Source organism: Polistes fuscatus, unplaced genomic scaffold (assembly GCF_010416935.1).
Source record: "Polistes fuscatus isolate 324 unplaced genomic scaffold, CU_Pfus_HIC Scaffold27, whole genome shotgun sequence".
Lineage (NCBI taxonomy): Eukaryota > Metazoa > Arthropoda > Insecta > Hymenoptera > Vespidae > Polistes > Polistes fuscatus.
In genome coordinates this window covers 199,049-216,316 of record NW_025113104.1, presented here as the reverse complement: position 1 = coordinate 216,316, position 17,268 = coordinate 199,049, and the positions used below count along the sequence as shown (strand labels likewise).

General features: G+C 26.6%; 1 protein-coding gene across 1 annotated transcript in view; it reads left to right on the top strand.

Annotated features, from left to right (window-relative positions):
- LOC122518968 (dipeptidase 1-like) overlaps positions 1-17,268 on the top strand; it is a 269,499-nt gene that overhangs the window by 246,798 nt on the left and 5,433 nt on the right. The window contains exons 4-6 of the mRNA XM_043638102.1: positions 13,965-14,245; positions 15,256-15,412; positions 16,854-16,986. Of these exons, the coding sequence (XP_043494037.1) occupies positions 13,965-14,245; positions 15,256-15,412; positions 16,854-16,986 (571 nt within the window). The remainder of the gene's footprint in view (positions 1-13,964; positions 14,246-15,255; positions 15,413-16,853; positions 16,987-17,268) is intronic.

Genomic DNA, 17,268 nt, shown 5'->3' with positions numbered 1-17,268 from the left:
GATTCTGATACAGAAGAAACATTTAAATAATAATAAAAGAAGAAAGAGACCAATTGTTCGGCTTGAAAAATAAAACGAGTAATCCATATGTTTTTACATTTACACCAACATATACGATTTTAAGGGTACGGGTGTTTTCTGTAGATTACTTTCATATCTGTATAATTCACTTGTTATAAATAAAGCTGTAAATTATAATTGTATAATCCGACAATGAGAGTTACGAGCTTGGTTGTCGTTCCTCGTTGATTATTTCGCACCGGGACGAATTATTATTAATAATAGTGAATGAGAATTCACCTGTTAAAGTAGGGTGGTCCTCGTGTATTTGCTAGCCGTTGCTGTAATTGTTTTAAATGTTGTAATTGTTTAAAAAAAAATGTTATGGTAATATAATATAATATAATATAATATTAATAATATAAATATAATAATTATATTTTATTTAATTAAATTAAATTTAAAAAAAATTTATATTATTAATTAAAATAAAATTTATAATATAAAATATAATAATAATATAATATAATATAATATGCTTACAATTAAAATAATTGAAAATACGGAAATACTTATTTCGCTCGTTAAAATTCCTCGTGCTCGCAGCTACAAAGGGTTTTCTTTGTGATGCAGCAATGGATTATCCGTTGATCCTTTCGAAAGATGTATCTTCGAGGTCGTCCAGCAAGAGAATAGAACGAACGTTTTTCGAAACTGGCCCAGCAAGGGATTCACTAAAACGGTGCTAAGAGTGGGGGTGTAGACGACCGCTTCGGAAAATTCTGGAAGAATTGACGCGAGTATTTCGAATATAGATTAAAAGAATCTACGGTTAGAAACGAAAGAACAATTTCTACATTTTTTTTTTTTATTTGAAATGCACTATATTAATAGTTTTCAAATAAAAATTTATTAAATGTAATGGTGTACGATTTTATGGGACATTCACTGTATGCAGTAGAAAAATGCTTTTATTCATCTATACATTTTATTAGTATTTGTTATTTTATTATAGTATATTTATTCATTTATATATATAATATAAAATATAAAATATATAATATAAAATATAAAATATATATATAAAATATATATAAAAATATATACAAAATATATATAAAAATTATTATTAATTATTATTATTAATTAAATTATTATTAATTAAATTATTATTAATTATTATTATTATTAAATATATATATATATAGTATTTATTTTTATTACTATTTTATATACACAGATCAACAAAAGTTCTACAATTTATTAAACACTTATTTATACTTGATTATCATAAGTGCTGTCTGTTTTATACCACAAAATCGGTCCAGTGTTACGCCAGTTTTACTGAATGACCTGTCTGTAATATTTTTCGACAATTCATATTTTCGTAACTCACACAGATTTTTCATTAATATATATTTGCAAGCCCCTCTCCTCTTTTTTCCAATTGAACAACTTAAACGTGTCAAATTTTTCAAATCATAATTTCTAGAAATCTCTACGCGGAAAAGGAAATTATTTTTCGAACAGCTCAATGTACGTATCGTATGATCTCTCTAAAAAAAAATTCAATATGCGTTATTAATTTTGAACATATTTCTTTACAAAGTACATTTGATATGTTATAAATGCTTGTTTTTATTATTGCTGTAAACCTGATTCACACTACACAGATCAATTCCATTTAAATATTTCAAAATATAACGTAAAACTACATTTTTTCTATCATTTGCCTGATAAAAAAGAATTTAACATTTTTTAATAGTCTGGAAAATCAATTTTCCAAACATGAACTGCATACGTTTATGCCATTTTTAAAATTCATACTTACGCTAAGATCTCGTTAAATCTTCGTGCAATTACAATTGACGATATTTCAGAAAAAATTAATTTCAAAAACACATCGATTGAAGAATAATGGAACAATGAATTTTACTTTCGGAATATGCCGTGCATTAATGTTTTATTTCTTTTTATTGAAATGTGCTTTTCTTCGTGCTACAGTATCCTGAAAACGTTAAAATTGATTTTAATATTAACAAATATTGTATTATACGATTCAAATTTAATAAGAAATATAAACACTTGTGCAAATAAAATGAACAAATAATTTATAATATAATTCATACCAACCTTATACGAAAGAATCAATCGCGAAATATAAAATATGATCAAAAATAAACAAAATACCGATGATTTATTAGAATATTTTGTATCAATTAATAATAGGATTTATTTATCTCAAAATTTATTATATCTTCTCTTAATTTATTTAAATAATTTCATTAAAAAATTATTTGATATAAAAAATGTAACTCGTATAATTTACTGTAGGTAAACTTTTAAAAATAAAACTTGCATAACAATTCAAAGGCATAAAAAAAGGTTCGTCGTTCCGTCAATTTATACTTTTAACACTCTTAAAACCCATAAAGTATTATAAAATTTCATGAAAAATCTAATAACGTCCAATGTAAATTCATGTAAATCATATGAATGCCATTAAAATCCTATTTCATAAAATCTTCGAGACATTTGATTTCAATCAAGTTCACAAATTAATATTAGTTGAGTAAACGAACATCCTCTCTTATTTTTTTATCCCCACAAAAGCAATCTTTCATCGGACCACTATATTTCAGATGAAGTCAGTTATTATAGTAATCAACCAGCTTCATTTAACTCGTACGTTTACGTGCTAGTTCAGGTAAAATAGGCAAAGATAATTTCAACTATTTGCCATTACCCGTGACTCGTAAAATCATAAGGCTTTTACTTTTAATAATGGAATAATAATTCGTAGCGAATTCAACTAATATGAAAAATAGATTGATTAATGTTACAGAACGTGTGAGAAAAATACTTCATTTTCAAATTACAATTATACGACACACGAAAAAAATATTTTAAGATTTATTCGTACACCCGATATATGCATTTTATTTTTCAGATTTATACTTACTAAATAAGATTGTTAAAAACTGCAATAAAATTATAAGATACGTGTGAATTAAATTCAAAACATTATTCTGGTATCAAGAACAAGTAATAAATCAGATAGAAACAATTCTAAAGATTAGATCGAAGACTATGATCTGCTCACGAACGATCTATTTCGCACGGAGCTCAGTAACATACAAGCACAAATATTAGAAGACAATTGATTCGCAAATTTGTCCAAGTAAATTAATTTAGAATATCGATCTAGTACGCCAACAATCCACCGATCAATGCGATTAAATGTTTCATACGAAAATTTCCAACGAATACTCACTGTAACTCACTGTAATCTAAGTTAATTGATTGAAAGAGTATTTAGTTTATTTATTTAAATTTTATTATTTATTTTTTATTTATTTATTTTTTAAATTTTATTTATTTAAATTTTATTATTTATTTTTTATTTATTTATTTTTAAAATTTTATTTATTTAAATTTTATTATTTATTTTTTATTTATTTACTTTTTAAATTTTATTTATTTAAATTTTATTATTTAAATTTTATTATTTATTTTTTATTTATTTACTTTTTAAATTTTATTTATTTAAATTTTATTATTTATTTTTTATTTATCTATTTGTTATTTATTTATTTAAATTTTATTATTTATTTTTTATTTATTTATTTTCTAAATTTTATTTATTTGAATTTTATTATTAATTTTTTATTTATTTATTTTATAAATTTTATTTATTTCCCAATTTTATTATTTATTTTTTATTTATTTATTTTTCAAATTTTATTTATTTCAATTTTCTTTTTTGGTACTTTGTTATCTTTATATTCCTTTCAGTTACAAAATTTTATTCAAATGACTCACCTATAAGTTATTATGCGAGATGAAATGATGGTATAATGATTTTCGACTAACAATAAATCATACTTTTAAGTTTATTTTTGTGGATTGTGCATAGACAACAGAAAATTGTATTATTTGCTCAAATATTATTTTCTAGGAATTTACTAGAACTTGTGGGTGGTTAAGTAATTATTAGAATTTTTGCATAGAAATTTGAGTAGCATCGTTTGCTAATATTTAAGTTTACTCTAAAACTAAAATCATTTTAAATTATTACAACAGACACTTCAGACGTTATTTAGAACCGTCTTGTATTTCGATCTATCAAGAAGTTTCTTTTATGAAAATCAAAATGAGAATTAAATTATGTGCTGTTTAACAACGTGAAAAATAATCAAAAAGTTGAATTTATCAAATTTAACAATTCACGATTATCATTTAAACGTTTTGAATTCTCAATATAAATAGATCATTTTTTTATTTTTCATTAAAAAGGAATCGAAATTACATTCCGAATTACTTAATATATTTTTTTTTATATAAATTATTAGGTTTAATATTCTTTATATAGTTTATAATTATGAAATTGATATGATGAATTGAATTAATATGATGAATTGATTGATGAATTGATTTATAATTATGAATTGTGTATTATAATAATAAACGATTGGTTGATTGAGAAAAATTTGTTCAAATGAATTCCAAGAATTATAAATACTTATTGCTTGAGTAAGTGGTGATTACACTAATCGCATAACAACGTGAGAAATAACCAAAAAGTTGAATTTATCAAATTGAGCAATTCACGATTATCATTTAAACGTTAATTTGAATTCTAAATATGAATAGATTATTTTTTATTTTCCATTAAAAAGGAATCAAAATTACTTTCCGAACTACTTAATATATTTTTTTTTATATTAATTATTGGATTTAATATTCCGTGTATAGTTTTTAATCATGAAATATCAGTCATATTACTTCTAACGTTATAATTTATATATTGAATTGTGTATTATTGTAATAAACGAGATTGGTTGATTGGGAAAAATGTGTTCAAATGAGTTCCAAGAATTACAAATAGTTATTGTTTGGGTAAGTGGCGATTACAAAGGAAAAGCCTTCTAAAAGTTAATTTAAAAAAGAACTATTTTATAAAAATAAATTTTTTTATTTAGAAAAATTAATATTTATCTTGATATCTACTAGAAGCAATACATTTTCGTTTACAATGAATGAATGAATGAATGAATTAAATAAATAAGAGACTAGCTGCTTTTATTTTACGTACATTGAGAAGCTAAAACATTTATCTAACATTCTCTATCGCATTTTTGTTTAGCTTTGTTGAAGCTTTCGACATCATTCCATGTATCCAATGTAAAGAGAAAAATATTAATATGAACAATACAAAATATATATATATATATCAATTAAATAACGATTATTAATAATTCATCTAGAATTAAAATAAAAATATTACGTGCAAAATATTCCTCGTTTGTATAACATCATACAAAATAATTAAACCGAGGATATTATTACAATATTTTTTTCGATTCATATGAGAAAAATGAATACTCGATGTGAGTTTGATTTAATATTCGTTTAAAAAAATAAAACATAAAATACAAAAAAGGTTTATTCATAAAATAATTTCGATTGGAACTTTAGAAAATTCGAATAGTAATGATAGTAATGATAAAAATACAGAAAAAAAAAAAATTGCCGATAAACTTGCTATAATCATTTTCAAGCTTTTTATCGAATCATCGCGTTATATGAAAGAAAATTATTTTCCTTTTTTTTGTTATTTATAGAAGCGATTAATTACATGGATACATTAGATTCGATATAACAATAATACGAATGATGTTTTATTTATATCTTTCTTAATATATTGTAACATATTTACCTATATATTTATATATATATATAGATAAATTTATTTTCCTCTTGCAATTGTTATTATCAAAAAAATGCTCGTTGTAGATTTCAATAATATTTATACATTTAATCTAACTAATAATCATACGAGATTATCAAGAAGGCTGTTTCCTTACCCTTTAGGAATTTCTTATGGTCCACCAATTTGTTATAAGTTTCTGAAACGATCGTAAAAAGAACAAAAAAAACAATGTTGTTAATGTAAAATAAATAATATATATCTTGTTTTCTTCTATGATGAGATTTTTTTACTAACCCTTTAAATTTTCTCCTCCAAATGCGGCCATGCCACAAATTTTAAGTAATGGAATTTTCGGAAAGAATTTTTCAAATATACTTGCTTCATAGTAATAAAATTTTTCACCTCGATCATCGGAAGTAAACATAAATGCTACTGAGTGTTTTCTCAATTGTATACTCGAGAAGAAGATTTTAAATCTATATGTAATCCTGTTATTATTCTTATGGTATGGCCCTAAAGCCATAAACCAGGATTGCATATTCCTACCACTCAGTAAAATAGAAATGAAATTCATGTTTTCTTGACAATTACGTTTAGCAGGATTATTATCACAAATTGTCATCTGATGTAACATACCACCCCAAACATTAACTTTTTTCGATGGATACCTATGCATAAAACAACCGAACTAGAAAATATTTACAAATATATACAATGATATGATGAAAATTAGTCGAATTAAATAGTTTCAAATGTTTTACCATATCTGCAAAAGTTTCAATACGTCATCCGTTAAACGAAGACTGAGTTGATCGCAGAATAATATCATACAAACTGAATAACGAGGGTCGGATGTCAAAAAAGGATGAAATAAAGATTTCAGTTTGTCCTGTTCGGATAGCTCTACGTCGAATTTGTGATCTAATTCTTTACAATATATTCCATTTTCTATACTATGCTCATTCAAACAAACCGTAGACATTTTGATGTTCGGTACTTTAGGGAAAAACATACTTTTAATCATATCCGCGTTTTCAATTGGAAAAAATGTTTCCAACGATACCGAGAAACATTTATTTGGCAGATATTTGCAATGGCATTCTTAAAAATAAAAAACAAAAAATACACAAATCAAAAAATACACTTCTATGATTAAATAAAATTAATATAAAATAATTATATTAATTTTTATATTAATATAAAATTAGTATAAACACACTATGATTAAATATGTTCTATTAATTATTATTGTGATGTTTGATGTATTATGCGTTGAAATTTTTACCTTCTGCAACTTTTCTCTCACAACCAGTGGCAATAAAAAAAATATTTAAATGAGGCTTAAACGGGCAACATTCTATTATTTCTTTTTTTACTATTATCCATGGCGGTGGAGGTTGTTTGCGTTCTCTACTACCTATAAGAACAAAAGGATTTCTTTTCTTTTTTTCCTCCTCGGCTACTCTGTTCCAAAACCTATTATAGGGAAAAAAGTCATTTTAACGTGTATTCAAATTCTTATCACGTAAGTGCATTTAATTATCCTGTAACTAATCTTATGTTATACGATAATATTAATTATCAATATGTACTTTTACAAAATACATATGTATTATATGTGTATGTGTATGTGTGTTGTCAGTCATGGAAATATTCCTATTCGTTTTCACTATAAATTAAAAATAATTGATATTTGTTTATATAAAAATTCAAAATTGTTATATACAAAACTTAATTTATAAATAAATAATGTCAAATAAATTTGTTTGTATAATACAACAATTTAAAATTGTTATATACAAAAACCTATTTTAGAATAATTAAACTTTCAAATTGATATCAATTTAATTGCAGAAAAAATATTTTATTGTTAAATAAATATAATTTGACTTAAATTATTTATTTTTATATATTTTATTATAATGTAAAAATATATAAATAATGTAAAATTATATATTTATTATTTATTAATAAATTTATATTAAATATAAATATTTATTATTTATTAATAGATATATAATTTTACATTATATAAAATATATTATTAAATAATAATATATTTTATTATAATATAATTATATTTTATTATAATGCTTTTGAAAAGATTTGGCATATCTTGCGAGAATTTTACTTCTCTTATAATAAAATTCAATAAAAATATTTTATTTGTTTTCATTTTTTTGCAATAAAATATAAAAAAAAATTTACACAGCCAAGCTGCGAGAATTAAATCTACATCAAAAATTAAGAAGAAAAGAAAAAAAGAAAAATAGTTATATAAAATTTGTCAAGGAAACACTTTTATTTTATAGACTTTCGAACGAATTTTGTTTACGTGTACGTAACCCTTGCGCAACCCTTAAACTTCTCGATTTTTACTTATGACGAGTTTTCAAGAAAAAAAAAAGTTTATGCCAGTGAAATTACTTCGCGCGAGGAAACAGTGCAAACAATTACAAATGCAGTTTATTCGAACTCGAGAAAATTCTCACGAACTATAACGTTTAATTAACTTCATTTTTAATTCTAATCAAACTTACATCCGACCACGATAACATTTCCAAATGTTTCTTTTCAAAATTGCTGATCATTTTTATATTACATCATATTACATCGTTTTTAATTACCTATGAAAATGATAAAAAAAAAAAACATATAATCTACGTAAATCCGATAAAGAAAGTCGACTTGTTCTTTGTTCATTTGGCGTATGCAAAAGTTTTACTTACAAAACGTTAAATAAATATTTTTTGTTTTTTTTTTCAAATTAAATTTAATTTCCCGCCTCCTGCCTTTTCCCAAATTTTAGGACACCTTGTATATCTATATATATATATATATATATTGAATAAATTTTTTTTATAATTATACCTGGAAACTTGAGCCGCCTTAGATAGTTGTAATCCATTCAAATATTCAAACACAATTCGCAAAATATTTATGTCTTGGAGCGCCATTATTTTTTCCCAATAAAAAAGAAATGCAATATATTTGAGGAACGATCGATCAATATTATGTCAAAATAAGCCAAATATTTAGTCGTTAGTCAATTCTATAATAATCTGTAAAATTAATTAATAAATAATAATTAATAAAATTAACCGAATGAGAGAGAGAGAGAGTGTTTTAGACACACACCGTATATACAATTGTATTATATTTTTCTAAATGTTATGCTTACGCACAAATTTCGTTAGAACAATCAAGGAATTATACGCTAATCGATATTCCCTCAAAAGTGTGTAACTTAAAAAACATCGTATCATCAAAAGAATGAATTTTATAATAACGAGTATTATTTTTGTAGTAGTATACTACAACACAATAAGAAGAACGGTATATTCAAAATATTGCTTTCATTCCTTTTATTGGTACAAACTGTTTTTCTTTTTGTAGTAGTAGTAGTAGTAGTACAGTATATCCTGAAAACGTAAAAATAATATTTAATTAAGAAAAATAATTTCTTTCTTTTGTTCTATTTTAAAAATTTATTCTACAAAATGGCTTGTTTATTTAATCGGTTTATATATTCGATAAAATATAATAAAGTATATAAATATTATATATATATATATATAATATTTATATGCTTTATTATTTTATATATATATATATTATTATATTTTATTTATTATATATTATATTTTATTTTATTATATTATATTTTATATATTATATTTTATATATTATGTATATATTTTTATATTTTTAATATGCCATTATTATTTATTTTATATTTGATAATAATTATATTCGATGATACAAGTTACTTATAATGATGATATTATATACAATTTGCAATTTTCTATATATATTCAATTTTCTGATATTATATACAATTTGCAATTTTCTCTATATATTCAAATTTCAGATATTATATATAATTTGATTAAATTGGCTTTTATGAAATTAGAAAACAGACTGTATTGAAAGTAACTACTCCAATGATCGGGAAAGAATGCGTACACTCGTCTTACTTTAGTCACTCCTCGTGCACGTGGTTCCACAGTCCTTGCCTAAACACTTTTCCCTCTTAGATAGTTTGTTACTTATGCCTTGGCGTTCTTTTTCGATGACGAACATCCGCCCACTTCTTTCTAACTTTTCCAGACAGTTCTTAGTCACCTATTGGCCATCAAACGCATTCTCGTAGATTCGACAATCCCTATTGGCCAATAGGGCCCTTTTCATATTCGTCCTAACATTTCTCGCTTTGCTTCACATTATTCCGTCCTGCCTGTCCTTTGCATCTGCACCCCCACCATAAAACTCTGATGCCGTTTTCAAACCCATCACCCGCACTCATATTTTTTCTCTTCTCACCCACGCTTACGTTTCTTTTATCCCCATTCACCGCCATCGCATTTTTTTCCCCCATTCCCATGTGTCTAATAGAAAAACTTGGAACTAACACGTTGGGTGAAATATATTTTATATCAATTTTGTGCGAACCAATAACATGGTTTTTATTATTAGGAGGATGCAAATGGTTTTCTTTTTTTTTTTACTGTATAAATACGAAGTAAAGAAAATTGCAGTATTTATTATTAATTATTTTCATGATTAATTTTTATTTTTAATATTAGATTTACTTTAGATTTGATTAACTTATATTTCATTCCAAAATTCATATATCCAATATTCATTTTTCTTTGACACTAAACCTAAAAATGACTGCCTTAAAGAAAGCATTTTAAAACTGTCTGCGATCGCGGAAAGAACCTTACAGGTACAGAGACAAGAAAAAAGGTTCGTTCATTCTACGAATCCCCTCTTCTGATGTTCTCGAAGTAAATAGAATAGGATTTGGTGTAGTCGTACGATTTCTATATTTACTGTAGATATTTTCATATTATTCAAAAATCGATTTTAAATATAATTATTAGGACAACTTATAAATAACTTAACCAACCAACTTATAAATAATATAAAAATAAAAATAAACAAAAGGTATATTAATTGAGTATTTCGGTACTTAAATTTTCAAAAATGTTTAAAACAAAGTTAACCACTTTGGTTTTTGATGAATTTATTTCACGATCATTGATCGATTAAACAAACACATAAACATCTAAAGACAATGTTTATCCACTCAACCATATTCTGTTTCGTCCTGCTTTGTTTTCTTTCGTTGTTACTTTCAACAGATCAGAAGATGTGATCTTTTCTTCCAATAAATAAACTACGTTCTCCCGATCGATTACGTCAACCGTTTTATCTAATTTACATTATTTACACAGATTTTCTTCTCACGAATTACATTTCACCCCATAATCCACTCGACTTACCGATTGTAGTAAAAAAAAATTAAATAACTTTGAGTATTTGACACCAAAGTCTCCGTATACAGGACAACAGATTGATCGATATTACAATTAATTGGAAAACGCTTAATTATATATTTTTTTTGTTTTGTTTAAGCATACTATCGTATTACTCGATTTCGATAAAAATTCATATCCGAAAATTACGTTTAATGTGGGAATCATATTAAATGGCAAGATCAAAATTTTACTTGGAAATAATAATTAAAAAAAAAAGGTAGGGTTTTTTTTGAAGAAAAATTTGACGCATATATAAATGTTATTTATGGGATTTATACTTACGCGAAGATGATGTTTAAAAAAATTAAATTTTCGTAAAAATTCCTAACCGATATCTCGTTGTCAGCACAACATAAATGTAGCACAGAATAAACGAAACCTGTGTAGACGAAATTTTAGTTTAGAGTGATTGTTCGTGACCTAGGTATGTCACGCATGCTTATTAATATATAAACATAAATATTGTAAGAATATTATTTGAAAATTTAGCAAGATTGATCGATGTAAAAGATTGAATTAGTACGCGGAAACCGATTGGATCGTGGTTTGCCGTTCCGCATATGAAACGCTTGAACGGATCCGATCCATCTTTATATAATCAATGATCGTACGTTATGAACAAACGAACTGAAATTATTCAACTGAAAACTAATGTTTCCATAATAACAGGAATAACATTGCTGTTCTCCCATGTTTATTTGCTTTCTATTTTATTTAACTATTTTGTTGTTTTCAATTTCGTTAACTGAACTGAACGTTAATTGAACTTTGAAGAAGACGCATGAAAAATTCAACTCAATACATCACTTTCTTTGTTTTATTACAAAAAAAAAAAAAAAAACTAGTATGTGTACTTAGATACGCACGTAAGAAGTTATACTTCTTTAACGTACCAAAACGAATATAACCTCAATAACCTCGAAAATAACCTCAAAAAAATAACTTCAAAAAAAAAAACTTCAAAAAATAAAATAATAATAATTATTATTATTATTTTTATTATCATTATTAATTTTCCTTGTTACTTTCTAATTTTCCTATTTTATTTTTTAATTAATGTTATTATTAGTATATTATTATTAGTATATTATTATTATTATTATTATTATTATTATTATTAATTTTCTTTTTACATAGAATATATTTGATAAAGAAACCTGTTCCCTCCTCCCTGCTTGATGATCGATAATATTCGCTAATCTAAGCCGATTATTTTTCTTTTATTATTATATTTTTATTCATTTATTTATTTATTTAATTTTATAAATATATATAGCGTGACCAGGTAAAAAGGGGAGGATTGGAAGTATGAGAAGATAAGCTACTTATTATTATTGTGGAGTTTTGAATTGTTTAAGAAGTATAGATATGAATGTGAAGCTCCATCGAAGTCTCCCGAACGTTCTCGATAATGTGAAATACCGGAAAAGCCTTTGTGCGTGGTTTGGAATTGGAAGTTTCCAGGGGAATGACGAGAAACAACGGAAGACGATGGAGGGGATGTAGGGTATAAGTAGGCGACGGAAAGGACTGGCGGGGCGTTCTGCGTGCTGGGCGTTTTTCTGTGAGTTCTGTAATAATTGACGAGTGATAAGTGTAACGGAGAGTACGGAAGACAACGGGGAACGGCGAAGGATTACGATAGGCGACGACGAGTCGGATTCGGGTGTTCCTTGCGGTTGTTTTCGGACGTAGAAAGTTACACTTATTGTTAGCATTAGATCATTAGATTATAGATACTTACTATTTTATTTCTTACAAACATTATACCTTCCTCTTCATTCTTTAATTTAGGCAAGTTGCCTGTTTCGTAACGACGTTTTTCTGCCTATTGCATTGTTAAATTGTCGCACCATCGTTTTCGTGGGCGCCCCGTACTTCCGCGGCCAATCGGTGATTTATCCCGTGCAATTCTGCCGATTCTTGTTGTCCATTCTGCTAATAGAAAGAGTGTCGTTTTTATGAGCCGCAAATTTTTTTTTACGTTGGGTAGGAAGCTAACCTGATCCAACAACCTTCCTCCTTTTCCCGGGCTTAGGACCGGCAACATGATCGCTGACCTTGATCCGTCCAGCGATCATGCAGGCGGAGTTAACATTATACCTTGTTAGTATTTATTAATAAATAAATACTTTACTATTACTATTACCATTATAAATAAATATCTCATCTCTATACATAAATCTTACATTATTTATTTATTTAACAAAAAAAAGAAAGGAAACATATTTTCAATCGATCGATATATTATATATATATATATATAAGAAAGAATAAAAATATATCAAAATATATAGATATCAGTCCACACTAAATATAAGGGAGATATATCGAATTACTTTATGCGTCAACGGCCATGGCGCGGTGTTAGAACTACTTTCCGCTCGATCAATTTAAGTAAAGCAGCGCTGAGTACGATTAGTACTTGGATGGGTGACCCACTTGAGAAAAAAAAAGAGGAAAAAGAAGAGAAAAGAAGACGAGACTTCATGCCGTAAATTTGAAATCGCTTTGCCGCGCATCGTAAATACCGACAAACTTCGTGGTGTCGATCGAAAAAAAATCACACTCCCATCACATTTTCCAAAACGCGCCAAAAGAAGTATAACTTCAAAAATAATATACAACGCGAGTTTCCTATAACACGACTACTTAAAAATGATTTCAAAATTATCAGCTGTGTTACGCGAACAAAAATACTGGAAATAAAATTAACATAATTTCCTGGAATTGGAAAAAAAAATATTGAGATAAATTATAGAAGTTAAAATTTGTTGATAACGAGAGACGAAAAACAAAGAAAAAAAGTATAAAATGAAATTTCTTAAACGATTTGAGAATTGTTTCTTTATCTGACAGATTTGACAGGGTGAAAATTGTTAAATTTCAGAAGACACCACGTCCGTTCATTCCTGATTTTGTTTCAGACTACGTGCCTAACACAACTGCCAGACGTGGCACCGTGCAATGGCACCGTGCGATTACCACCACCGTGCGAGGATTCACCAAGCAGTGGAAGCAGCAAGGATCGCATGGATGAAAGTCCTCGGAGAAGATGCCGAGTTTTGACACCTATCCTACTTTTGATAGCGGCTTTGCTTCTTGGTGGTTTGTGCTTACCACTCTTGTTACAATCTGTACCTGTCACGCATCAGCAGAGACTAGACGTGATAAGGAGGATTCTCACTGAAGTGCCTCTAATCGATGGGTAAGCTATACTCCGATCTTAATAGAGAACTTAATTTAGGTCAAATATTTATACTTTCACGATTAGAATTTCTCTAAGATTAAATATTTAATTAAATACCTCATAATATATTTAAAATTATTTTATTTCAAATATTCTTTTGTGATATGTACTACAATTTTTATGTATTTCAAGTTATCCTTGAAACAAATTCATTGTTGCAAATGTTAATTGATAAAATTAATGAAATGCTACAAATTTTAAAATGATCTTTGAAAAAATGGTTTTATTTATTTTTTAATCAAAGTTTTAGCCTTATGTTTATAGAATGAACGTAAAGCGACGTTAACACCTAAGAAGTTAATTTACCTGATGGAAATATCGAACTACGTGCTGGGATATTTTTAGGTCAAGAATATTTTATTTCGATTATCCTTTAGCTTGAATTAGAAAGAAACACTGCAAAAAATTCTAATCATAAAAAGATGAAGAGTAGGAAGATAGTACGTAAAAATAAAATCCAAATTGTTGAACCATCTTCGTATCCGATCTATCAGCAAGATAATAATGATTTCCTTAAAACATTAATTCCATGCATGTATGAAATTTTTCAGCGTACATAATATCTCAAGAGTCGCTTTAAAAAATCAAAAAATCAATATTCATCAAAAATATGTTTCATTTCAAGATCTCAATATCCAATTACAGTATTGTTAAAAAAAATAAGTATAATAGCCACATAAATTTTAATATCCGTGAAGAAAAATGTATAATTTTTCGTTTCGTTAGAAAGATTTTGAATGAATACAGCCAGTATTTATCTTAAACATTATTTTATTCGTGCCAAAGAAAAAAAAAACAATAATATAAAATAATAAAATAAGTAATAATAATGAAAAATAAGAAAATAATATAAATAATAAAAAAGAAAAATAAAAGAACAAAAAATTTATTACAATCGATAATTAAAAATAAAAAAAAAATGTATGATCGAACGATCGACAGATAGATGTCTTACTTTTTGTTTCTAGGCATAACGATTTGCCCTGGAACGTAAGAAAGTTCGTACATAATCAGCTGGGTGAGGTTAACTTGAGTAGCGATCTTGGTAGAGTGGACCCCTGGGCCAGATCTGACTGGAGTCATACAGATATTCCTAGATTGCGGGCTGGCCTCGTTGGTGCACAGGTAATCTTCAATTAAATGATTCCTTCTAACACGGTAGGTTTTTTCTTTCCTTCATACAATAAATTCTATCATTACAATCATTGACTTTTATATATCGACGAATGGATAAATTATTTGATTCTCATGGGGGTTGCTTTTATGGGATCAATTTAAATCACATTTAACACGTTCACAGACGTAAATGCTATTTCATTTATTTTCATTGTGATGTAGAATAACATGAATGCTATATCATTCAAATTTTAATACCAATTAAATATTTTCAATTTTATTTTATAATCTTAAGTTTTTTTTAATTATTATACCTGTAAAAAGGTAATAACTAACTGATTCTTTAATATATGATAATCTAACTGCCCTTATAAAATGTGTTTAATCAAATATTCGATATCACAACTAATTTCAAAATAAAATGATCCTCCCTAAAATTTTTACTGTCCGTGAACGTGTTGATATATCTGATTTTTGGAATTTATTAGAAATTGATAAATTACTTGCTAGATGAATGCAAATTATTGACAATTAAATAAATATCTTTACAAAGTGTTTTAATAGTTTAAATTAAAAACATTTTAGAAATATTTTAGAAAACGTCTATATCAGATATAAATTGGATTTCGAATCATCGAAATAAATTTACACGTAAGAGGTATCGTGAAATTAACACGTTCGCGAACGTAAATGCTATGTCATTCATTTTCATTATGATGTAAATAGAATGACATGAATGCTGTAACATTTAAATTTTTAATTTTTATTTTATATAACCTTAAGTGTTTCTAATTAATATACCTGTAAAAAGGTAATAACAAACTGATTCTTTAATATATGATAATCTAACTGCCCTTATAAAATGTGTTTAATCAAATATTCGATATCACAACTAATTTCAAAATAAAATGACTGTCACACTTTTCCTCCCTAAAACATTTACCATCCGCGAACGTGTTTTAATTTTGGAATAATCGTTCCACCCAACAAATATACATTGTCTTTGTCAGTCATTGTTATACCGCACGTCGCCATCTCTTCCTATCTACGCCCAACAGCAGCGGTACTCCGCACAGATAATCAATAGATGCGCAGCGCCGTCATGCTGGTTTGGCCTGTGAATATCAGAGCTCAAAGGGCAACAAAAAATCTCGACTTAAAGACCTACTTCTTAATGATACGGGGGGTTGGGGGGGAATCAGGGGGAGGGGGAGTATAGGAAAGAGTGTATATTATTATTATTATTATTGTTAAGCTTATATCGAAAAACCTTGCCAACGAGTAACACGGTTATTCGCATAAGAAAAAATCTATATCTCATCTGACCGAAAAGATTTGACATTCTGACTGAAAAGATTAACTTCTGTAATTCTCGTTATTCGTCTTCTTTACTTTCTCGTTTATTTAATTTGTATTTTTTTCTTTTTTTTTTGTTGCTCTTTTTTTATAGTTCTGGGCCGCTTACGTTCCCTGCGATGCGGCACAGCTTAACGCTGTTCAACTTTCTCTCGAACAAATCGACGTAATTCGTCGACTAGCCGAGATGAATGCTCAACACTTAACTCTGGTTACTTCTGTCAAAGGTGAGAGGATTTGATATTAAAATTAAACAAAACAAAAATAAAACAATTCAGTTGAAATATATTTGCAGGTATATCGTGATAATTGATATGGAAAAAATGAATTTTTCATCATTTGATCTTGTGTCGGGATTTTGTTTTTGTAAAAAGAACGTTCGATAAAATTCTTTTGATCAACTATGACAAGTCTTAATGTTTGCTAAAGGATACATTTAAAACGATTCTGAACAAAATTCTTTTTGTAATCTGTGCTTCCAGATTTTTTATATTCCCGAATATCGGAAG